Raw genomic sequence first — 25,770 nt, 5'->3', positions numbered from 1 at the left:
CTCCTAACTTGGTCAAAACACACATTTCGAATTTTCACAGCAGAAAAACAGACATTCAGAAAATGATGATCTCTGAACTAAAATTAATCTAAGGGTGGAAATATTGGAAGATTCAGTACAAATATGTGTGACATATTATTGAGTTATTTTGAAACCAGAAAATGTGTTGGCCAATGGGCATTATTACACATCAGCAGGGCCCAACAAGATAGAATCCGGATCCTCTTTGTGAGAATTTTGAGAATTCATAAATTGTGTCCGTTCACCGTATATCGTACGGTCATTTTTATCAGGTACTATTTATATTCAATTTTAAATAAAAGAATTTAAAATGATTTCTAACCACATGATGTACGATGAACAGACACTATACACAGATTTCGAGATCCTCACAAAAAAATCTGAAGAGGATCCTCATTCAACAAGATACATATTAAATACATATTATTGGATGTATATTCAACAACATTTTCTAGCAAATGTTCACTTCTGTTTCTAGAGGCAGATTGTATGTCCTCCTATTTGGGTGCCCTTTCCATTCTCTTCTATTTGTGCGGTCACGGTTAAGTCACGTTAATATTTTATATTTCTAATGATTTTTATCTTATTATCTTTATAAAAAAATCAATATAAAATGTTGACGTGGCTTAACCGTGATAGCACAAAATAAAAGGGGATGAAAAAGACATCAAAACAGGAGGGCAGATAATCTGCCTCTGTTTCTTCCCAAATTGATTAATTATTTGGGCTTTTCCAAAATTATTTTATTAAATCATGGAGAATTAGTGTCAAGCACCAAAAGAGTCAAATCAAATGAAATGAAATGTACGTCAAAAACCAAAAGAGTCAAGGATACTTTTGTTATATATACATAAAAAGAAAATTGTTGCCTGATTTAAGTGACCTCTAAACCAACATGGGGTCAAGAAATTTTTTAATTTCAATTTCCTCTCTTTGCTAGATTCTCAAACAAAAACCATCTAGGGACAAGTTATATATTTTACCGTAATGACAGAAAGTAATAATACTTATGCATCTTGGTACGGGTGTGATTCCCTTCAATCCTCCTCACCCCTAACATTCAACAATTTAACCCACTAAAATTATCGTTCGTCAAAATATATATGTTTTTTTTTCACTCCTCTTCAATATTTCCCAATGTTGGTTTGTCATGCAAAGAAATAGAAGTTTGGGCTCGTTTAACGTCTAAGATTGAAGTGAGTTGGATAATTCAATATATTCAAGCTATTTTGAAAAAAGAAATGAATAAATTTTGTCAAATTTAAGAGTTTAAAATGAATTCTTCATGACAAAAACTTCTAATCCCAACAAAATGATTGAATATAACATCTTATAATTTAAAGAAATGATAGAGAGTTCCACTTTGAGAATTTTCTCAGCATTTTTCTATAATTTATCCCCTCTATTCCCTCCAAAAAAAAAAAAAAAAAATACTCTCCTCTACATTTATGTCTTGAGAAGGATTTTCTCGTACATTTTTCCTCAATGTGTGAAAATCACCTTTTCATGCTTACTTCAACACACCTCGAAGCTTATAAGTTACCCATTTCAAGCAAATTATGAACACTAAACGAGCCCTCGGAGTCTTGGATAAAAATTGTGAGTTATCCAATTTGATTCAATCTTACAACACCACCAAACATGGTAAAAATTATGAAATATTATATACAAAAGTAAGTGATCACCACTGTTCTAAAAATCCTCCTCTAGTGTTGTCTAGGCATTAGACGGCTGATCACTGCTTTGATTAATCCCTAGGCGTTTGGAAATTAAGAAAGGGCGCCTAAATCTATGTAGGCGTCCGCCTAGCCATCCTAGACTCGACTAGGCACCCGCCTAGGTCACTACTCTTATAGTAATAGATAACTTTCATTTGCTTTTTATTTTTTTAATAAATTGTAATTAAGAGACTTGTTGAATACTTAGATGAACACACATATCTGCTTGTTCTCCATGCTTTAATTATATTCTAATACTTTATAATTTATAATTTATAGGTCATTATATTTTACAATTTATGTATCTCAATGTAATTATATATTTTTTTTAAGTATAAGTAAGTACTTATTTATATGATTATATAAAAAACTTATCTAAATCTGCATAAGCCACACCTAGCTACTTAAACGTTAGGCCCCAACCCACCAACTGACTAGTGCTTAACGTCTTTCAAAATCTTGGTGGTCACTATCTAAATTTACTTTTAACTATTTGTTCGACACTTCACCTTCATAGAGTAGTGGTTGGGAAGGAAGGTTTAGGCTTATAGGATAAGGGGGAAAAAAGCGAAAAAAAAAAGGTAAATAGTGAGACAAATGTTATGGATCTCTTCTCTCTTTTGATCAAAAAGTGGAAACAAGCTGTTTATTGCTAAAATTGCACACAAAATTATAACCACTTGCCTTCCCACAACAATTTACCAATTGCCATTGTTTCCTCTCTTCCTCCCCCCCCAACCCCACCCCACCTCCCACACCACGACCACCACCCCACCACCACCACACAGCCAACTGGCATATTTGATTCATCCACAAAGAGATAAAATAACAAGGCCAAAAGATAGAGCAAAGGACAAATGTAGCATAGGATTTGAATATTTGTTTGGTTTATTTCCTCCCTCCCTCTAACTTGTATTTATATAGACAACCACAACAACAATAACATTGAGAAAAAGAAAAGAAAGAAAGGGGTATTGCCAGAGCAGTAGCTAATTGCACTACTGCAAAATACACACTTTCTTCGTTTTTTGGAGCCCCAGTAACAACACCCTGTTGGAAATAGCGGCTCGAATTTAAGTGTGAAAGTCCGTTTCGGGTCGAGGAGAGTGGAGATGAATATATCACCATCACAATGCAATAGTGGGTGTGAATCTGGATGGACAAGTTACTTAGATGAGTCCTCCTATCTTTCTCAAAGTCAGTTCCAAAAACCTGGGGGTTTTGCTGATTATGTGGAGACAAAAGAAGAAGAAGATCTGTCGATGGTGTCTGATGCTTCTTCTGGACCTCCACATTACCACGAATTTGATGAAGACTGCGTGTACGAAAACAGGTCTTCCTTTTCGGTTTCGTGGGGTTCCAAGTTGGGAAAGAAGGGCAAGAAGAAAAGCAAAGGAAGTGGCAGCCGAGAACAACACCTTGATGACACTGCTAGCTCCCCAGTCCTCAACTACTCCAAGGCAAAAAAAATATCATAGAAACATATTTCACAAATGTATATCTTTGTTTTTCGGGTCCATGTATTTACATGAATGTGTTCTTATTTTACAGAAGAAGTTGAGTGCTAATTTCCCAAAGGATGAATCTTCAATGCAGAATGTATTGGATTACTCTGAGGGTTTTTCTGCAACACATATAAAGGTTCGTTCTTTTATTCTTTCCTAATTCGGGTTTTTTTAGCTACTTCTGTTCTCTCAAGAACGTGCTGCAAATTCTGATTTCTTACAGGGAAAATCTGCATTGCTGCAGCACTTTGGTTTCTTCAAGTCATCTCTAGCCAAAACTCCAGCTTCACAAAAACCAGGTAAAACTGAAAACCGATCATTTCTTCCGAATTACTCCACTCTTCTTTGTCTCTCGCTTCTCTTGCATATTTCTCTTATATCTCTAACAAAAAAAAATATAAACTAAAAATGAAATGGTTATCAATAAGCGCAGGTGATTTCCAAGGAGGAAGTTGGGAGTGATATATAAGGCGATGACAGGAATGAAGTATCTCATTCATCTGCTGCAGTTGTGGAGATAAGAGATTGGGAAACAAACAATGTAAAAGACAGAAGGCAATTAGATCCCATGGGAGCTTGTTCCTTGCTTTTTTTGCTACCTTTTTTCCAATCAATTCCATTTTATTTCTTCTTGTCAACGCTGTAGGAAACAACCTAAGGAACACTAAAAATATTATTAAATTTTCGGCCTTTGATCTCTCATTTCTCCCACGTATTCCTTTTTTTTTTCCTTCAAAAAATCTCAACTGTATAAGTGGAATTTTATTGATAACAAAAAAGAAGTTACACTTAGTCAGTGGAATCAAAATCAGTCAATTGGAGAGCAGAAATAACACTAGAAAATTCACTTTCCAACCAAAGATAATGCCAACCCCACTGATATGCAATCTCTACACCAATAATAATTTCTGATAATTCTATAAAGAAAGAGTTGCGATAACTAATCCCTGGGCAAAAACCACCAAGAAGTTGACCATGGAAATCCCTGAAAACTCCTCAACAAGCAATAGGACTAAGATTACCATCTATTAAGTTCAATCCTAAGAAACCAAGGATGATACCAAAGCACATGAAAAATAATAGGCGCTTTGTGAGGGATAGGTCTGATCCCCAGAGAAGAATTGATAGAAGTGTCAAAACCCTGAGAGTAAAACCAGGAATAAAATTCCCACCATGAACAATCCCAGAATTGATAGGCATGCAAAGATGATGAAAATATATTAGGTGACCTTAAAAAATAAACTTATATCGAGTTTTACAAACAATCGAAGAAAGACCTGCAAAACCCAAGAGAATGTGCAATTGTTCGAAACAGGCTTATGCACGTAAGCATACCAAAAACCAGCAAGAGAATATGAAAAAGCAAAGAGGTACCAAATTGACATGCTAACCACCTCCAAAGTTGTCTAGATATCTGACAGCCGAAAAAAAGATGCGCAGTAGATTGTTCAAAATTATGACATAAACAACAAATGGACGCCAAAGAAATACCACGCCGTTGAAGTACACCCTTGGGAGGAAGTTTATCATGAAAAGGCCCCCCAAGCCAAAATAGATTGTTGAGGCGGAAGAAAACATCGCCAAATAAAATTAGCACAAGCACAATTGTTATGTTTTCGTCGAATAAGGTGATAGCTTGAAGAAAAGGAAAATTTCCCAATAGATGTAGACTCCCAGATGCATTAAGTTCAGTTGCCTCCAAGATTAGATAACGAAATACTTATTAAGGAATGGAAAATACGTGATCTTTGCATGTAGGTCGCTTCAATATGTGTATCAACCTAGGAATAAAGTGTAATTTGTAAATAAGGAGAAATAACTCGTTAATTATTGAAGCGTCGACCAATGTTTTTAAAAGGAACCGATGCGTTAGAAAAGTACATAAATTAAGAATAAGTGACCTATGAAGTGTTTGCTTTTCAATAATCACATAGTTTTAGGTTAAACAGCGGTGGAGGAAACAAAGCTAATCATAGAAAGAGTTGTGGTCCACTCAAGAGCAAAGTGATGCTGCATCCCATTTATAAACAGATGAGACGAGATGGGATGAGACGAGATGAGATGAGATGACCATTCCAAGACCAAAGGAGCAATAAATGATTCAACTTTATTATTCTTCTCCAGCTTGCCAGCCTAGCTCACTACAACTTTTAGGTGGGTTAATTTGGAGAGAATCTCCCGTGCATCCAATGTGTAATTTTATTAATCTTTTTTGTTTAAAATTGGTAAAAGTTACGAGGAGAGAGAAAAAAGAAAAAAAATAAACGAGGGCCATAGTTATGCGGTTCCTTTGATGCATGAGAGATTCTCTAGTAAATTTGGCAATGCTATATCAAAGCCAACAATAATTTAAGAAAAAAGACAATTTCTTGATGAAATGGAACCAGAGGGTAAGCTCCATTTTCAACCAAAAGAGGCAGCCCACCACACTTTGATAGCTCCCACTAAGCATGTGATATTCATTCAATAATATTGGTGCAATTATTGAATTTGTTTTGGCAGATGAGATTTCCCTTGATTATGATTTTATTGAAAGGTGGATCCTCAAATTTAGCATTCCATATCTTGGAAAGGAACTTTGATCTTTTAAAATATGGAGAAATGCTGAGGATATCCTTTTAAAGTGAGATTCTTCATAAATCGTCTTACATTTTGACGTTAATTCATGTGCCAACATTATAAAATATTGTGCCAAAGATATGAGGTGATAAAAAGTCCATAAAGAGTAGAATCTCATTAACATTTCTTTTTAATTTTTATTGGAAAACGATTCTTTTATGCTATTTTTTATCCTAGCATGTTATATAAGCTTTTATTTTCTAGTAAACTATTTAAAGATTAACTTTGTAAAAAATTCCACCATATCCGAAATCATTTAATTATCTAACAACTGTATAATAAATAGATGAACTATATTATTCAATCAAACATAAATTTTAACAACATTAATTGAACGGTTTAATGTTTTTATTTTATTATACATTCACATAGTTGATTTTTAAAGGTAAACTACAAAATAGACACTTTCATTCATTGTGCAACATTATAAAATAAAAAATTAGTCGAGAACTCGAAAAGGTCCAAATAAGAAGGCTGATAACATTCCCTTGTTAACACCAATGTCAAGATATGTGACCGGCGGAAATGTTGGATTCCCTGTCCTAAATTTCTGATTGTACTCTCAAGGCATAATGCCTCATTAAATTCCAACTACAGAAATTCTTGGGTAGGGACGATTGGTGGCGTGGCTGTCCGACCAACACAAAGCACTCCACCCACCCCCTCCTTCAGGTCCCATCCCCTTGTTTCTGGTTCCCGTAACAGGCGATCTGAACCGTACAACTTCACCGGAAACACCAACCGAAAAACTTTGCTGGAAAAACCAAACTTTGCCGACGTAGCCTCACCAACCGCCACAGAAAAACAGCTTATGTAATTTTTCTTTTTCGCATTGTCAAAGAGGTTAGAAGATCTCCTTTGAGCTCGATGGAATTGGAGAGCAAAATTGAACTATTCCCTACCCCATATAACATAAAGAGCAAATATTGACATCTAATCTCAACATTTACATAAATGGACCTCGCCAGAACGGTAAAACTCAGAAATCCAAACTCGGCCGGAAAGCCAAATTTCGTATAGCATCACAACATCTCACTGTTAGATAGGGAATCATACTGTTAACAAGCCTACAAGGAATCAACGGACGTACACATAAAATGCAGGAATCTAAAAGAATTGTAAGACAAACTTCATTAAACTGGTTAACAAGAACAAAATTTTGATGAGTACAATTACACAACACGCTTTAGCCCCCCGTAACCAAAGAGAAAAAAAATACACGATGGCAACGTGTAAAAGAGATCGATTGCCACATTTGATCTCTCTCTCACTCTCTCTCGAAGGCTAAACCCTCCATGACATTATGTCCCGTAAACATGTTTGTGTACGGGTGCAGAATCCAAAGATTTAACCACTTCCATCCACGGTTTGTCTATCATCAACAGAGAACTATTCGAAAGATGACCTAAAAATAAAGCTGGACTTGGGAACCAAATAAAATCAAAATTCTTCATAGCCGTGAGTCTACTCTCCGTTTCACTGTCTGTCAATTTACGTTTTAGAATCTTCTTAATGGAATTACTACTTTGCAAATTCAACGATGTCGGATTCTGACCATTTGGCATGCCACTACTTTCATCATCTGGATCAATGGGCTTCCCGAAATCAATCCAGCACATTGCCCTAAAGTATAGAAAACCCTGAAATTAGTTACAACACATAAACACAGATATCCCCCAAAATCTATTTTAAGCTGCACTATTCCTACATGAACCTTCAGAATTGAATTGCAAGAATGAAAACGGCCGTTTGTTGTAAATACCCTGGCAACATCAAATCTAATGACAAGGGATTCTCATTTTACTTTTGTTTCACATTTAGCAACTTCCAAGGTTTTGAGCTCTATAACATATGCACAAATCACACCTCATCCAGACACAAGGAAAAAGGAGCGCACCTGGCACTGTAAACGATAACAGAAGATGAACTTGTGGAGGGTGGGAAAGAGAGCCCGATAACTTCGCCTGGAAATTCTTGGAATTTCTTCGGCAGACAATATGTATGCTGCCTCGACCAGTTTCCCAGTTCTCTCTCCTCAACATCCAACGCATATACATGATTTGAAGAGGTTGTGATTACAAGCACATTGTTGTTTCGCGGGGAAAAACCGCCAGCTGTCACAGAGGCACCATTTAGTCTTGAAATGAACCAGTGCTGCCTGTTTTAACAATATAAACAAAGAGTTAGGATAGAAAATTGGTCCGGGTCCTATTAAAATATCAAAACGAAAACTATTATCAATGTTAGGTACCGGCCAGCAAAAGATACATCTAGTATAGTTTCATACCTTTGTACCTCGAGATTAAATACATAAATATCTCCAAAGCAATTGATGGCAGCCAGCCACTGCCCATCAGAACTGGTGAACAGTTTTGTTATGGGCGGCTCACTAGGTGGTAATTCTTGATCCTGCAAATCGCGACAAGGGGTGAACCTGTGCACTAGTTCTTCTCTGCTCACATCCACAACCTACAGCATAAGAGGTAAGTCAAGAAATGGAAGCCATATAACATTAACGAATACACAGGTTTTGCCACTATCGAATCAATGTTTTTTACAGGTTAAACTGTCCAATCATGTCTCAAAGAGTCAGAATGATCAAGCTCTTTAGCATTGCTTTTAGCCTCACCTAAGTGCTAAACGGCCTGATGAATTTGCTTCAAAGGCACAAGCATTAAGACTCCCTAAAAACAGAGTACCTTTTTTAGCAGCGAAAGTAGGATTATCAAGAACTAATTTCAAAAAGGTAACCTCTCTGTGTGAGTGAGAAAGTATGATTATCCACAAAGTTATTGCCAAATCAAGGGCTGAAGAAATGCATGCGGAACCTTCTAAAATAACATAAGTCAAACCCCAAAAAGTTTTTTTCTTTGTAACAAATTAACAATAGATAAAATAGAGCAACAAGAAGGAGACAGCTTACATATATTCTTCTATCATGCCCTGCTATCATTAAGCGAGAAGAATCAGAACTAAAAACCATGGAATGGGCAAATGGTAGTTTCTGTGGAAGTTGTCTTTTATTAACAGTCAGTGCACTTTTGCCAACTTTATTCTTCTTCAATTCATATAGGCTAGGTTTCACATGGTCAGAATAAGCAAAAAGCACCCCCGTATTAGAAATTGCGCTGCAAATGATCTTCCGAGATGCCTTACTCTTGACTCGAACCAAAAGATCTGTTGAGGCTTGGCCCCATTTGGAGACAGGAGCCATCTTAGAAAAGGTGCCACTTTGTGTACGTACAAGCAGGATATCCACCCAACTAGAAGCTTGTACAAGAAGCAATGATTCTTTGGATGTTCTATTAAGCACCAGTTGAATTGGTAGTCTTTGAGGCGCAGGGCAGATATCATGGGGTTTAAACTGTGTGAACTCCTTAACAGGATAAGCGATTAGCTTTGTGTCATCACCAGCAGAGATAAGCATGGGAACACCCAAGTGTGCCCATTTACGATAACTGAACTCATTAATATTATTAGGCGTTATCTTACGACGTTCTTTACGGTGTATTTTTATACCTTCATCTGGCAAGGGATCTGCAAATTAGAGAATGACTCAATTTAAGAATTGGAAAATAGTTAAGACGTAACAAGGGGCGTAAATAAACATAGATCCATTTGAACACAAACAAGCATAAACTGATGAATCTTTTTATGTGTGAAAATGGAAAGATTAAATAACAGCAAAAACAAGGAAAAATATTAAATCAATCATAATATATGGGCAAACCTTCTCTGCTGATCGGTACAGCCACTGTCAAAGCCCTAACATCATGTGTATGAGCTTTTACACGACCAACATAGATCCATTTCTTTGTCACCTCAGAAGAAGACTTGTCATCACTAGATCCCACTGTCGCACTAGAGAGCTTATAAAGAATAACCTGCCAAAAGAAGATATTGGACCATTTGAGATTATGGTAGCCGATCAGCAAGTTCAACAAGTGCATGCTCCTTGATAAAAATAGCAAATTCAAAACCATAGGAAAAAAGTGAATTTCAAATATAAAGAATTATTAGCAGGAATATATACCTATCATTTCATAAGTAAATTTGATGTCCCTAATTTCCCTCCAATTTATTCAATTAGTTCAAGATGCTAGAGAAAATAATAAACTGTTCTTGTTACTACTCATTAGTTAATAACCACCGCCAAGAATTTCACTTCAATACAATAAGAGATGAATGGACAATATCCAATTATGGCATAAAACATTCTAACGGAACTGTATGCAGCATAAGATACAGGGTCCACATAATGCACAGCAAAAGAACAAGAAATGAATGCATTATAAAAATAATGCACTGGCTGGTTATGTCCTGGTGTATTGTTTATTGTTATGCTAAACTATTAGTCTGTTGCTACAACTGAAGTGAGTTAAAATTTCCTCATATTCTGGAGGCAGATATCAAATTCTTATTTCCTAAAACAATTAACAGAATAACAATCCAGAACTACCAACGATTTTTCTCTCCAAGATGAATCATGTACCTGACCATCGGAACCAGCAGAAAACACCCTATTATGGCTGGGAACTGCTGCCAGAGCATTTACATCACCTTTGTGGTTCGAATGTGCCTGCAATAGAGTTCCATGCTGACTGTCCCAAAACTGAACACTGCCAGTACTGTCTGCACTTACAAGGTTCCCACACCTGGTGTAAAGAAAGAACTTGATTTTCAAAAAGGTAGTTCAGCAGCTAATAAACACCAATAGATGCGACAAACTGAAAAATCAATTTGAAGCAGCAGAAAATAATAAATATGTGCCTCATTTTTACCTCAGAGAAAGTAACGACCAAACGCAAAGTTCAGGTCCACTACCCAAACCTCCAAGCCCAACCGTAATCCTATAAATTTCATGGCCCAATTTAGCATCCCAGCATCTTATAATCCTGCCCAACGAAAAAAAAATCATCAAATGCATAGAAATGACACTAGTATAACTCGTAATAATTCATAGAAGTTCACAACAAGTACAGTTGCTGTAAATGTTCAAACATACCCATCACTACTCCCCGAATATATAAATTTAGCATCAGGACTCCATGTCACACTCAAGACACGTCCTGAAATATAGAACATCACAAAAACATCAAAATTGAAACTTATGAAAGAGAAAAATAAGGAAGAAAAACAAAACTCCAAGAGCTAGAATAACAAAAAGGGTAGATATCTCACCACTGACCCTAGGCAATGATTTAGTGTATACAAACTCATCTGTGTTGGTAATGGTGTATATCCGCACACAGCCATCATCACAAGCTAATGCCACACGCTGGTTCTCAACAACTGATTGCTCATTAATCTCAGCTGAATTGGAATCATCTTCGCTATCATCCCCCTCAGTACTATTAGCTTTAAGAAACCCATTTCCAATAGGGTAGTCCTTAGGTTCAGTTTCATTAGTACACGGTGCAACAGCCATTTGCCAGATTGAGACCCCAATAGAATCCAACACGGTCTACGAATGGAAAACAAAATTTGGTTAAAGCATCTGATGCTTCATCACAATAAATGCTTCGAGAACTAAAAATTAAGAATTACGAAAGTATGAGTAATTACACATCTCATCAATTGTTTGCATAAAATTTGGCTTACAAGTTAAACAATGGAAATGCTCAATTTAGCTTCATTACAAACAGAAAAGCATACCTTCTGCTTCAAATGGAAAAGATCCCACTGCGAAACCGAACCATTGATGCTCGACGAGAACAACCGTCCACAAGGAAACCCTTTCGAGCCAGGACGACACCAAATAAGCGACGAGACTCGAGATTCAGGATCACCATGAATCGTCTTAAGCACAGAAACAAAACAAAACATTGATATTTTAACTTTAAATTAAAGTAAGCTATCAATTACTGATGATTATCAATTCCAAAGGCTATACGTAAACATATAGTGTATATAGAAAGAGAGTTCGTGGTTGTGACCGTACCAGCTGACAGTGCCAGCCGACGGAGCCGGGGGAGACAAGCCAAATCTCGAGGGAGCCGTCCTGGCGGGCAGCGGCGACTTGGGAGTCGTCGACGCTGGTGGCTAGGGCAACCAAGGGAGAGGGCTTCCAATCGACGGAACTGGCCCTGTAAGCTTCAGACATGTTCGTCTGAGGCTCTGAGTCCCGGAAAGCGCCCCCGTAAACGATTAGGGTTAGGGTTTGGTGTTTCCGCGAGTGACTCCGAGAGTGAAGGGAGTGTAATGGAGGTGCGAGAGCATCAGAGAGAGAAAGAGAGGAGAAAGAAGACGAAGAAGCCGGAATGAAGTTAGGTTTTTGTTCGAGGGTTTAAGCGCGGCGCGGGTTGGATGATAGGTCTTGTTGTTGGGTCGTGTGAACCGGGTCGGACCGGTTTTGATCATGGAGTGTGTATTTATAGGTCAAATTAGAGGCATATCTAAAAGGCCCATTGAATTGACCAAAAAACAAAAAGGCCCATTGAGGATCGGTCCACGGTGTTAAAAACGTGGATTTTGGAGATTTGAAAGCACCGGCCCACCGCTTTACAAATGTCAACTTATGGACCGCACATCTAAGCCTCATAATGGATTAATAATAATGTGGTTCAAATTCGTCTTTAAGAAAAATTGAAATCTAAAAACGTGCTATTTTCCTAATGTCCTCATTTTGAGTAATTCTTGGACATGACAATAAAATGATAATTGAACAATAAAACAAAAAAAAAAAAGAGAGAAGAAGGTTTCAATCATGTCGTCCATTTGCAACACCTCGTGTCCTAATCGAATATTTAAATCCAACAAATACAATTGCATAAAACCTTAATAACTTTGCATATCAAATTTCATCCAATCGTTCGTCAATAATATTCAAACCTAATTAGTCATAAAACACCAAAAATTTGAAATTATGCGGTTTCGAAAAATGGGATCCCTAACCAAAAAATAAAAATTCCAACTAGAAGATCAACAAAAATAATTTTACTCTCCACCAAAGGGTCAATCCACTTTATAATCACCATTTATTTCATATGGGCCAAGATCCAGATCCGAAAGTCGGCCCAATCAAAAGCCTTTACTTTGCGAATTACGAAACAGAAAGGCCACAACCCAAAACGACGACGTTGCTTAAACATAACGTCTCGCTCCAAAATTTCCCCTTCTGTTCAGATCTCACCCGTTACTTGCAGTGGACTGGTACGAAAACAGAGTTGAAGAAGAAGAGGTTCCAGGCTCCGACCCAATCCAAGCTCTTCGTCGTCCTTCAATGGAGGACGCTTACGCTCGATCCGTCACCGAGGTAATTCAGTATTTCAGCAATCCAGTAATCCATCGGTTTTACCAGCTTCCAAATTCCTGTGTGTGCGTGTGTTTTTAGATGAAAGAATTTGAATCTTGAGGTGGAAGAATTGAATTCATTGGAAATTGGAAGCTTCTGTTGCAGCATTTCCATGGAGATGTGGCGTTTTCCGGTTCCAGTGATTGATTAATTAACTACTTCATTGTTTTGCCCGTGTATTATTGGTTAGGTGTTGGATTTCTTCGGCGTGGACCCGAAGAAGGGCCTCAATGACTCACAGGTATTGTAAAGTTTGTTTCTTTCGGAGCGAAAGCTGTGAAATTTGTTCTGTTTTATTGGTTATTTAGTTCTAATTCAGTTTTGGAGTTAGTTTTATATGCTCTTGAGGTTTGAATTGTTACGTTGTTCGCAGGTTGTGCAACATGCAAGACTCTACGGCAAAAATGGTATGTTTTCTCTGCTCCCAGCGCGTGTGCGTCTTCGTTCACCAATTCGGTTGTTTTGTCCTCCAGACTAGAGTGCTGGTTTTGGTATTATTTGTCAAGTTCTAATGTGGTTTCTTCTTTGGTACATGCTTGGAATATGGTATGCAGTGCTTCCGGAAGAGAAAAGTAAGTAAACCACTTCCTTTCCCCCTACTCTATCCATCTCGCATAAGCAAGTTAACGTGATGTTTCTTTCATTGATTGCACGAGTACATTTTTGTTTATGTCTTCTCAAATCCCCCTACTCTTTCCTGTACTAAATGAAGCACGAGTTCCACCTGAAATTAGAGCTCGTTTGGATGTGCTTTTAAAATGACTGAAAGCGCTTTTGGTGAAAATATTTTTGGAAACAATCCTTAGTAAAAATGCTAATAAATCTTGGAAAAGCACTTAAAGTGCTTCCTGGAAGAAGGACATAACTGGTGCTTCTTGTAGAAAGCACTTAAAGTGGTTTTGAAAAACATTTTCTCTAAAAGTGTTTTCAGTCATTTAAAAAGCACATCCAAACGAGCCCTTACTTTTTCTCGTTGTTGTATTTATAGACCATTATTTGAATGTGGCTTTTAGCGGCCAATGGCTTGTGTACTGCCAATAATTTGTTAATACTCCCAATTTCACAAAGTGTAGAAAACCACAGTCATGATCCCTTTAGAAGAGGTGGCTGGTTTTGGTGAGGTTGGTGAGAATGAAGAATTTTAGGGAGTCTAAATACAAATTTGTTTACTCGAATTCATTTTTTAGGATAATGCTACTGGTATGGATCTATCTATATCAAGATTGTGATTTTCATGCCTGTTATGAAAACTATCTATATTTCATATGCAGGGGCTTCATTCTGGAAATTGGTTTTGAAGCAATTTGATGATTTGCTTGTAAAGATCTTGATTGTTGCGGCGCTTGTTTCTTTTGTTCTGGCTTTGATTAATGGAGATACGGGATTAACAGCTTTTTTGGAGCCTTCTGTAAGATGTGATATTTTTCTGCTTTGCTAAACTGATTGCTTATTACTATTGTTATTTATTATTTTTCAAAGCATGGGTTGAATTCACCTTTCAGGAGTAATCTACTATCCAAAAAAGAAAAATGATAGTATGCATGTTCTTTCTTAATACAATTTTTGTTTCCCTGAAAAATAAAGAAGGAAAGATGCTATGCATGTTAAACTGTTATTTTAGAATGGCTAAAAAAGATTGTTAGTTTAGTTATTGATGCCTAGATGCATGTCCTTGTGCTTTCTTTGTCTTCATATTTTTACTTTCAAGGTCTGGATGTGATTCTTATTCCTTCGTGTTTGATTTGCACTCAGCTATTCTCTCTGATTTTTTTTCAACTATTAAGTCTTTGATGCATGTCTTTTTGTTGAAGTATTGAAATATATCTTGCTCAAAATTTGTTGCTCTTGAAACTTTACAAGTAAGGCTTTGAATGTTATGATTCACTATAACTCTTTTCTACGTCTGTTGTTGATTAAGCACGCGGCATACAACTTGGTCTTAATAAAGATTCTATTGTCTTGAAATTATTGGGGCACAGGTTATTCTCTTGATATTGGCTGCAAATGCTGCAGTAGGAGTGATTACAGAAACAAACGCAGAAAAGGCTCTTGAGGTAACTTTTATATTTATAGCCCTTCAGAACTTGCATAAATATCAGAAAACATCTTGAAAGACTACCAATTCAGTGGATGTGGGAACCGTGCTTCCTTTTTCTATAAGTTCATTCTCTACTAAAACTTGAAGTTATGTTCAATTTGTTGATTGGCCATTAACACTTGAGTTAATCTACTTATCCTCACCCTTTCCCATGTACCCGTGTCTACCTCTTACAATGCTTGTCTTTATTTTCTGTTGCACGTTGTAGAAGATTAATACATGAAGTCCTAGGTAACCTACTTTTCGTTCTGGAAATTCTTGAATTAGTCCTTGCGGCTTCGACTTGTTCTGATTCCTTATTTTTACCCTTGATATTGTAGGAGCTACGTGCATACCAAGCCGATATCGCAACTGTGCTGCGAAATGGTAAAAAATTAATTTAGGAAGTGACTTGACCAGGCTAAATGCTGTTTGCACTATGATGTTTTGATTTCATGTTTCTAAGTCCTCTTTTGTTAAGGTTTTCTTTCTAGAGCTTAATTTGTAAAAATCAGACCATAAGAAGTGTAAGGTAGTACACCCTTTTATTATGACGGTGCTGGTTGAGATCTCATTAGTGTGATCTTATGCTTGTGATGTAGCTAGCTTTGTTTTAAAAAAGAGACCTTCATGGCTAGTCACACTGCTGAGCTGTCTGTGAAGGACTGAGAATAGTGAAACATATTTATTATTGTTGATTCTTTTTGGATGCTTTGCTTTTGTGATTAAATGTGACTCCTTGGATGGATCTTGGGGACAAAAAAGGGAAATTGAGGGAACATTGTTAATTTTGCTTGAAAAGGGATATAATTGCTAACTAAGGACAACCTAAGCTTTTGGGAGTAGTGGTTGACCAACAAAATCTTATGAGCATCATATCAAATTGCTTGATAAAATTGTGTCATCCTTTACCACTCAAAAGTTGACATAAAAGTAACTCCTTGCAGGTTGCTTCTCCATACTTCCAGCGACAGAGCTTGTCCCAGGTGATATTGTAGAAGTGGCTGGTAAGTAGCTTTGAGCATGCAAAATTGGTTTAATATTGTGGTTACTCTTGGATTTGATTTTTCTTTTGGGTTGGGTCAAATGTATAGTGGGAGGCAAAATTCCAGCTGATATGAGAATGATTGAGATGCTAAGTAATCAATTACGTGTTGATCAGGCAATTCTTACAGGTACATCTGCTTTATGTACTGGATATAGTAAATCAAATGGATATTTGTTTTGTTGATGGATACTTTTCATTATTGTTGTTTTTTTTGGTAAAAATTATTGTCTTTTTAAATTGTGTGTATTGTAATTGTGACTTCATAATGATTGAGGGCATGCTGGATCAATTTATTTGAGAACTTTTGTTTGATGATGGCAGGTGAGAGTTGCTCTGTCGGAAAAGAGCTCGAGTCCACTACTGCAACAAATGTTGTATATCAAGACAAGACAAATATCCTTTTCTCGGTAAAATTTTATGTTTCTTGAAGCTATATGCTGGATCCAGTTTCTATCTTGAAGCTATATGCTGGATCCAGTTTCTATGTGCCCAGTTACCTATTTTATAAACTTGAGGGAATGGGTTGATGAAGTTTTCTATTTCTGTATGTTACAAAGCAATGATCAACGTCCTGCACATCTTGATCCTCAGGGTACAGTAGTCGTGGCTGGTAGGGCTAGAGCTGTTGTAGTGGGAGTTGGAACACACACTGCTATGGGTGGTATACACGATTCAATGTTGCAAACAGAAGATGTAAGAACTGTAAATTCTGATTTTTTTCAGTAGTTTATATCTGTGTGCTCTTACCATTTCAGTAACTTGTAATCTTGCTTTGAATTTTTAATTATTTTTCTAGCATTGATATAGTAAAGCTGTTTGTGTACTGCCATTACTGCCTAGTTCGAAGAAGTATGGTTCTGCATATCTATATGGTTCTCTCTTCCTACTTGAAAAATCAGTAGCGAAATAATGGAAGGAGTCACAACATAGAGCACAGTACTTGAAATATCTTTACTTCATGAAGTCCTTTCTTCACTTTTTCTTCTAAAACTTGACATGAAAGAAGCTTGAAAGAAAAGATCCTTTGTTGAACTTGTAGTTTATATATAGATGACCTGAGCTTACTTCCGATTATTCATTTATACGGCTGTTTGCAGGAAGTGACGCCATTGAAAAAGAAGCTGGATGAATTTGGTACATTCTTGGCCAAGGTAACTCTCGAAGTTTTTATTTGGTCATTGCTCTCCAGTATGCTTTATTATGCATTTCTTAACTTTCATTGCTTTCTCAGGTTATTGCTGGCATATGTGTACTGGTATGGATTGTAAATATTGGTCACTTTCGTGACCCTGCTCATGGTGGGTTCTTGCGTGGTGCAATTCATTACTTCAAGGTACACAGAAAATTCTTTTAGGTTTTCATTTTCCTTGTAACTTTTTTCCATCACATTTCTGTTTCAATGGCTGATTTATAATGGCTTTTACTAATCTTTCCTGATTTAATGTTTACAAACTATTTTCTTGTGCCCACTAAGATTGCAGTCGCACTTGCGGTTGCAGCAATCCCTGAAGGACTTCCAGCTGTCGTTACAACGTGAGTACTTGAACTTTTACTTGTGTATAGATCAAATGACAAAGACGTTATAATATGATGTCTGATGCTTTTCTTTGTCATGGTCTTTCTTCGTTTTGGTTCTAGTTGTTTGGCTCTTGGGACAAAACGAATGGCTCGGTTGAATGCCATTGTAAGGTCTTTGCCATCTGTTGAGACTTTAGGCTGCACTACAGTAATCTGCAGTGACAAAACCGGAACACTGACAACCAATATGATGTCTGCCTCAAAGGTGATTATCGAAAGACCTTGCCATAGTAAACAGTTGAATATGACCTTTCTAATCTTTTTGACTCCCTATATTCCTGTAAGTAGCAAGGAACATAAATTGTCACTTCCTAGATTATTGGCATATGTGTTTTTTATTTGATTGATTTGTGCCTTTGTATTGTCTTTATATATTACTTGCAGTAGAAACTTGTAATAACCTACCTCCAAAGGATGCAACACATGCATTTATATGCACAACACATGTGCATACATATGCAGTGGGGGAAGCAGAGGCACAGAAGTGCACGCTCATGTGCATATTTATAGGCATTTCTGATAATGACAAGGAATTTGTGAGTTATGTAACATGAAGGACAACATGAATTCTGGTGTATCAGATGTTTGAAGTCATGTACAATTGTATTTGTTCATTTTACAAAGACATCAGTGTAATTGAAAGATTACTTTGCTCACCAGGTTTCACAGAACTATGTGAAACTAAGTTACTACAGCCTGGCTGCCTGATTTAAAATCTTGGAGTGTTAATTTCAAACTTTCTTCACTTACTATAATTGTTGGCTTGGCGCAATTATGTTTCACTCAAATGATTTTTCACCCACTGCTACTCTCATCTCTGCAGGTTTGTGTGCTTCATACTGTACAACATGCTCCTGTTATTTCCGAATACAGTGTGAGTGGAACAACATATGCGCCGGAGGGCTTAATTTTTGACAGTACTGGGCTTCAGGTGATTTACTTTTGCATCTTTGGCATATTGACAAGTGACTGAAAGTCAAAAAATAATAAAAAATAATAAAAAATAATAAAATAATAAAAAAAAAGAAGTTGCAATACCTTCTATTGACCAAAATTTGAATGTGTCACGTGAATTATTACGATGGGGTTATATAAATGAGACCTGGCATAAGTTTTTAAATGCTTCATTCAGGTCTCCTTTTTAGTTCCGCACCAATTTGAAGTGTTCTCTATTTTTCAGCTTGAACTTCCAGCTCAGTCTCCCTGTCTTCTTCACATAGCAATGTGTTCAGCACTGTGTAATGAGTCCATCCTGCAATATAATCCTGACAAGAGTAACTATGAAAAAATTGGCGAGTCAACTGAAGTTGCCCTCCGTGTTCTTGCAGAGAAGGTTCATTTACGTACTTATACAGTCTGAACATTTGCTAATAACTGAAGTTTTCAATTCTCACTGTCTTCCCCTTCGTTTCTCTAGTTTTTTTTGTCATGCAGTTATTCAAGGTTTGTACTTGTAAGTTCTTTTTCTTTCCTTTACAGATTGGTCTTCCTGGCTTTGATTCTATGCCTTCTTCTCTGAATATGCTGAGCAAGCATGAACGTGCATCTTACTGTAATCGCTACTGGGAGGACCATTTTAAAAAGGTTTGCCTTGTGATCCCTCCCCCTCAGTGCCCTCACACCCCGCCCCAAATGGAGAAAGAGATTAAATTGTTAAACTAATAGATCAAGATTAAAATATAGCTTATAAATATGTATGCTGCATGGTTTACAAATATCCAGTTTGTAGTTTTTATATTCTAATGCTTTTAGGTATTATTTTTTCTACATTTATATTATATTTTTATGATATGAAATATATACCATTTTCTTATGTATCTGGACATAATAATATCTGCCAATGAATTATGATGTTTTAATGCTGTTTCACCTCCTTACCGAACAACTTGGATTAACTTGTTATTGCTTCTACTTGTTGGTTTGTATTCTTGTGTACCTCTGTATATTTTTTTTATTGGCCCTCTATTGTCGTCTGCTAAAAATACTAGGCTGTATCTTGATTTCTAGCTACAAATCATTGGCTGGTGTTTGTGCTTATGCATCTATGTCTTCCTTTGAGTTTTACTTTAATGTCATAAGTAGTAACAGTGGAACTATTTACTCAATAAACACAAAAGAAATACAGTGGAAAAAAGTTTCTAAACTGCCATATTTCTGTTGCAGTAAGATTTGTTTTGCTTATTAGTTTAATATATTGCTTGCAGATTTCTGTTGCAGATTTTTCTCGTGATCGGAAGATGATGAGTGTTCTTTGCAGCCGAAACCAATTGCAAATTATGTTTTCAAAAGGTGCTCCAGAGAGTATTATTTCTAGATGCACCAGTATTCTGTGCAATGATGATGGTTCTGCCATACCACTAACCACTAGTATCCGGGCTGAGCTGGAATCAAGGTTCCATAGGTTAGGAATATTTTCTTCATCTCTCTTAGTGGCCCTAAAATTCTTACTAGTCAAACCTGTCTAAATTCTTGTAATGGCAAGCGTAGAATTCTTTTGAGTTTGCAATACATATTTTTTGGACAGTTTTGCAGGAAAGGAAACACTAAGATGCTTGGCCCTGGCCTTCAAGCGGATGCCCATGGGTCTACAGAGTCTCTCCCATAATGATGAGAAGGATCTAACATTCATTGGGTTGGTATGCTTTCTTTTCAAAATATAAAGTCAAGTTTGGTTGCTGTGCCAAATACTTGCTACTGTACTTAATCGTGATTTTAATTTTTTATTTTGCAAGAAATGGACGTTGTCCTGATGTTCATTAGCTCTGTTATAATTTATTAATGTCGTATACATTTTTCTTACTTTGTTTCTTTTGAAGATCGGAATGCTTGATCCTCCAAGAGAAGAAGTGAGAAATGCTATGCTTTCATGCATGACTGCTGGCATACGAGTTATAGTTGTAACTGGGGACAACAAGGTAGGTCTATCCTTTTATGCATGGATGTATGCTTATGCACATGTATATGTCCACGTACATGGTTAGAACACTCCGGCTGATTTGGGCATGATTTCAGTCAACAGCTGAATCACTTTGCCGCAAGATAGGGGCTTTTGATCACTTAGAAGATCTTGCTGGACACTCTTACACTGCAACTGAGTTTGAAGAATTACCAGCAATGCAGAAAACGCTGGCATTGCAACGCATGGCACTATTCACCAGGTATACTGGTTGCATCCATGCTGTATCTTGTCAATTTTCTATGCAAGATTATGAATTTGCCATGTGTTCCATCTTTTTTAATCATCTTTTTGTCAAATTTTCTCTTTCAATATCTTGAGTAAGTCTGCTTTTTTCTCTGGTTTGTTTAGAGTTGAACCTTCTCATAAAAGGATGCTGGTTGAGGCCTTGCGAAACCAGAACGAAGTGGTACACCCCTCTAGAGCCTTATCACTGGACACTGAATCATTATATCGATGCAATACCTTCATTTTAGCCTAGGAATCGATGTTTGCTCTATTAAAATTTGTAAAAGAAACTTATTCATTTGAGGATATGAGTTGAGGGTACAAATGATTGATGTGAGAACAACGCTAGTGACACTAGTCATGAAACTCTAGATTAATCTTTTTCGTGCTCACTGTGCATGCTCTTCTGTGGACTTTCCTGAATCTTTGGTGTGCTTGTTAGGTTGCAATGACTGGTGATGGTGTTAATGATGCACCTGCACTAAAAAAGGCAGATATTGGAATTGCCATGGGTTCAGGAACAGCCGTTGCCAAGGTACTCATTTTTTGCACGCTAATTAGTAAAGAGCTTTCCTTTTTAGTGAGAAGCTTAAACCACGTTCCTTGCACTGTTTGCACTGTCTGAGGCCACCTTAACAGCGTGATAGTGCCCGATGCCTGTTGCAGTCTTCAAACTAAAGTTACTGAGTACCTATATCACTAGGTGAAAAGGCCGTTAGTAAGTGGCCTCTTTTCAATTATCATTTCATTCTTATTTTGAAGTCATATCTGCATCCAAACACATGAATGCACTTAAAAGCTCCAGCCCATATATAATTAAAGGCAATAGCATGTAAATGCACTCTTTCACCAATGTAGCCCAGGATACATATTGTTTTCACCCTTGCCATTGCGAAATCAACTTCTATACTATTTGGTTCCTAGAGCCATTCTTGGTTTTATCACCACATTGTAGTTTTACTTTACTCTTCTCACCGCTGTTATTTTTGCCCTTATCAGAGTGCTTCAGATATGGTTTTGGCAGATGACAATTTTGCTACTATTGTTGCAGTAAGCCTTTCTTTCTCCATTTTCATTTTTATATTATTTTGGCTAGTATTGTGTTTCTACTAGTCAATGAGGACTTTTACGTATATGCCTGTTCCATTTAGCTTTATTAGTGGTTAATTCTTGGCAGGCTGTTGCAGAGGGAAGGGCTATATACAATAACACGAAGCAATTTATCAGATATATGATCTCTTCAAATATTGGTGAAGTAGTTTGTATATTTGTGGCAGCTGTACTTGGCATACCTGATACCCTAGCCCCTGTGAGTTCTTTTACGTGCGAATTATGATATTTTATTTTCCAACTCATTCTATTCGAGAACAGTAATGTCTTCTGCTTCTATTACTTTCATGTCCTTGAAACTTTCATGAAAAATATTTCCAGGTCCAGTTGCTCTGGGTCAACTTAGTTACTGATGGATTGCCTGCCACTGCTATTGGTTTTAATAAGCAAGATTCTGATGTGATGAAAGCTAAACCTCGAAAGGTATTGTATTAATTAATTCTTCCATCAGTATTCTGATTTGTTCTTTCTTTTCCTCCTTTTATATGTCTTTAACACTAGTTGCCTAAAAGTGGCTGAATGAGAAATGGCGTTGAGTTTTTTTCTATGGAGATTATTAGAGATAAATATCAAGGACAAGTTCGGACATTTATTTTGTTTCACTAGGCCATATGTGTGTTTCATCCATTATTGATGTTATCTTAATCTCATAAAACTAGTCTTTCTGTGGTTCAAAAAAGTTCTAGTTTTAGCATAACGTCACTCTAACTTCTATATGCGTACAGGTCAATGAAGCAGTTGTTTCTGGATGGCTGTTTTTTCGTTATTTGGTAATTGGAGGTATGCATAGTTCCCATTAAATATGGTTCCCAGTGAAATTAATCCTACATGTACTAGTTTAGCTATAATTAAAAGCTGTAAAGCATTGTAGTGCATCCCTTTTACGTTATTTTTTCAACATGAAGCAATGTTAAGCCTTATAATAGTAAGTCATTTAATCTCTCTTTCATAAGCTTATATTTAAACAAATGAATTGGCATTACTTGCTGAATGGCCTTTTGATCCCTGCTTTGGTTGCACTCCTTTTCCATTATGTATCGATAGAGAAAAGGACTGTCCAGAATTGGTGCTGCCAATTAGTAAAAAACTTAAGCCATAACATGAAGCCATTTATTGAATATAACATGATTGATCCTATTTGTTTAGGATTTTTTGTGTCATGATTTAGCGCTTGTTTATTTTCCTCATGCAAATCAAATGAAGGTGTATGAATTGCAGCTTATGTTGGGCTTGCCACGGTTGCGGGATTTATATGGTGGTTTGTTTACTCTGATAGCGGTCCTCAACTGCCATATTCTGAATTGGTAAGATCATACAGGCTCTGAAATTCTGTACTTGCTAAAATCATCGTCCGCTTGTTTACTGGTTTCTACAGATTTTATGACATATGTTTAATTGTTACTTACATAGATATGTCTGTAGACTAGACACTTATAACATCCTCCGTTATGTATAAACTGCTGGTTTTCACCTTTTTTGTTATTTCATTCCAGATGAATTTTGACTCATGCTCAACGAGGGAGACAACTTATCCATGCAGTATATTTGATGATCGCCATCCATCAACTGTATCCATGACTGTGCTTGTAGTTGTTGAAATGTTTAACGCCTTGAATAATCTCAGCGAAAATCAGTCTCTTGTGTAAGCATATACGTAGATATTAATACTACAATTTACTTTTAAAATTTAAGTTATTACTTTGCCCCAACTCAAATTCCAGTTTATTTCTAATGACTAAGTTATTTCAGTTCGACATTTTTGGTTGGAGACTAGACTGACTTTAGCACTGACTTTCTCTGGTTTCCAGTGTTATCCCTCCATGGAGTAACTTGTGGCTTGTTGGTTCAATTATTCTAACGATGATCCTCCACGTACTAATATTATACGTCCATCCACTCTCTATTCTTTTCTCCGTAAGTAATCTTATACCTGCTCTTGTGTTTGACAGTTTCTTTTATTGTTTTTATGTAAATGAACATTACTAATGGTCCCGTAAATGTAATATTTTGTGCTGTAGGTTACACCGTTATCTTGGGCCGACTGGATTGTTGTGCTATACCTTTCATTTCCCGTATGTGGTTTATCTTTCAGATCTCCTATGTTTTGACTCCTGTTTTTTAATACTCTTTGTCAATGCTCATTCAAGCTTTCGATCGTGATCTGATTTTAGGTTGTTATCATCGATGAAGTGCTAAAATTCTTCTCAAGAAGTTCTACTGGTAATCATCTTTGCTTTTCGAAGTCTTGTCATTTTTATTTCCGCAAAATGCGTTTATCTCCTTGTCTATAACATGTGTCATGTATGACTTATGTTAGCTCAGATTGGATTCGAATAACAATACTGTTGTCTCATAGATTTTGCTGGCTGTTACTCCTCTTGTAGGCACGCGGTGGTTCAATCTCCGGTGGAGGCGGCCTGATTTTCTGCCAAAAAGGGAATCACGTGACAAGTAGAAACGGAGCTTTATGTGTTCCAAATTTTTTGAGACACCTAAACTGGGGAGACAAATTTCGTCTGAAGACTATGCCATCCTTCAACACAAACGAGCAACTGCGCATTCCCGATGGCAACTCACTTGTTTGCATACTTACTCGAAATAGAGGAGCGAAAAACGTCGCAGAAGTATTGAGTATCCCATTCTGTACAAGAAATATGTATGCAGGAAAACGTTGTCAAATGAACTGAAAGGAAAAGTCCGGCAAGAGATAGCAAAGATGTCCCATTTGTTCATTCGGGTCTTGTATCCGGTAACTTAGACATATATGTTGAAATTCTCGTCGTGACGTAGTTTTCGTCCTTATACGACCATATTATAAACTATCTGTGTTCAATGTGGATGTCGTTTTCTCGCACAAGTAATAATTTATTTTTGAAATAAATACCGTTAAATAATTGAAATCCAGTCAATTCTTGAACCTTCCGTACGTGAAGGGCTTCGCAGACCTAGGGAAAACACGCTTCAAAATTGACCCGCCATAGCGTTAGCGATGTTAAAATTGACCTAGTTTTTCTTTCTGGTTTAACCGCATTTTACGCCATAAGGTTCGTTCGGGGTCTCATTTGTAAAATGAGTAGTTTTAATTAATTTGTGAGTATTACATCACGTGGTTTTTTAATTGCATTAATTTAGTAACGGTTAATTTTAGCGTCTGATTAGACATTAATGCTTATGTAGCATATATTGGATCCACATTTTAAGCTTGACTGTTAATTTCATAAAATGATTTAAAGACTAAAATACTAACATTGAAATTGGTGGTCAACATGTACTTAAAATGTGGGAGAGATTTTTCAGTGTGACCGGAAAACTGTTAACGCTGAGATTTAGTTATGGAGAAATGCAGAGAGAATTCGAAGAGAGAGAGTAGTGAGAGAAACTGATATTTTTCATATATATCACATATTACAACCTATCCTTGTTATAAATACAACTACACATAACTAACTTCTAGACTCACCAATACAATAGAGACACATGGCAGTGCCTAACAACTAACCATACATCATGTAATCTAACATTCCCCCTCAATCTGATGCTAGGCAATCCCAAGCATAAGATTGTTACAATGAGAACTAAACAATGGAAAACACAAACCCTTGGTAAGAATATCAGC

General features: G+C 36.7%; 3 protein-coding genes across 3 annotated transcripts; 2 read left to right on the top strand and 1 right to left on the bottom strand.

The window, feature by feature from the left end:
- Positions 1-2,707: 2,707 nt before the first annotated feature.
- LOC137716896 (protein SOB FIVE-LIKE 5-like) lies at positions 2,708-3,866 on the top strand. The gene is made up of 4 exons (XM_068456250.1): positions 2,708-3,199; positions 3,291-3,380; positions 3,468-3,543; positions 3,678-3,866. The coding sequence occupies exons 1-4, from the start codon at positions 2,852-2,854 to the stop codon at positions 3,704-3,706; spliced, it is 543 nt and encodes a 180-aa protein (XP_068312351.1). The 5' UTR covers positions 2,708-2,851; the 3' UTR covers positions 3,707-3,866.
- A 3,105-nt stretch (positions 3,867-6,971) lies between these two features.
- On the bottom strand, positions 6,972-12,176 carry LOC137717604 (WD repeat-containing protein PCN-like). Its single transcript, XM_068457019.1, has 11 exons — positions 11,805-12,176; positions 11,519-11,662; positions 11,045-11,327; positions 10,869-10,932; positions 10,645-10,758; positions 10,356-10,518; positions 9,594-9,747; positions 8,787-9,400; positions 8,151-8,332; positions 7,761-8,021; positions 6,972-7,486 (listed from the first exon to the last, which is right to left on the bottom strand). Exons 1-11 carry the CDS (start codon positions 11,964-11,966, stop codon positions 7,165-7,167), a joined length of 2,463 nt encoding a protein of 820 aa, XP_068313120.1. The 5' UTR covers positions 11,967-12,176; the 3' UTR covers positions 6,972-7,164.
- Positions 12,177-12,976: 800 nt separating this feature from the next.
- LOC137717921 (calcium-transporting ATPase 3, endoplasmic reticulum-type-like) lies at positions 12,977-25,011 on the top strand. Its single transcript, XM_068457425.1, has 34 exons — positions 12,977-13,118; positions 13,348-13,398; positions 13,531-13,564; positions 13,712-13,729; positions 14,429-14,565; positions 15,137-15,211; positions 15,576-15,621; positions 16,182-16,241; positions 16,329-16,409; positions 16,604-16,689; positions 16,874-16,975; positions 17,380-17,433; positions 17,514-17,615; positions 17,757-17,815; positions 17,921-18,065; positions 18,684-18,791; positions 19,041-19,193; positions 19,340-19,444; positions 20,065-20,261; positions 20,385-20,496; positions 20,677-20,775; positions 20,873-21,018; positions 21,168-21,225; positions 21,487-21,579; positions 22,044-22,094; positions 22,222-22,353; positions 22,476-22,577; positions 22,880-22,934; positions 23,373-23,458; positions 23,648-23,796; positions 23,963-24,068; positions 24,173-24,226; positions 24,326-24,374; positions 24,539-25,011. The coding sequence occupies exons 1-34, from the start codon at positions 13,086-13,088 to the stop codon at positions 24,607-24,609; spliced, it is 3,009 nt and encodes a 1,002-aa protein (XP_068313526.1). The 5' UTR covers positions 12,977-13,085; the 3' UTR covers positions 24,610-25,011.
- The last annotated feature ends 759 nt before the right edge of the window (positions 25,012-25,770 follow it).

The sequence above is a fragment of the Pyrus communis genome, chromosome 15 (genome assembly GCF_963583255.1).
Source record: "Pyrus communis chromosome 15, drPyrComm1.1, whole genome shotgun sequence".
NCBI classification, from domain to species: domain Eukaryota; kingdom Viridiplantae; phylum Streptophyta; class Magnoliopsida; order Rosales; family Rosaceae; genus Pyrus; species Pyrus communis.
Note: the sequence above shows the minus strand (reverse complement) of the source record. Positions and strands in the feature narration are given on the sequence as shown.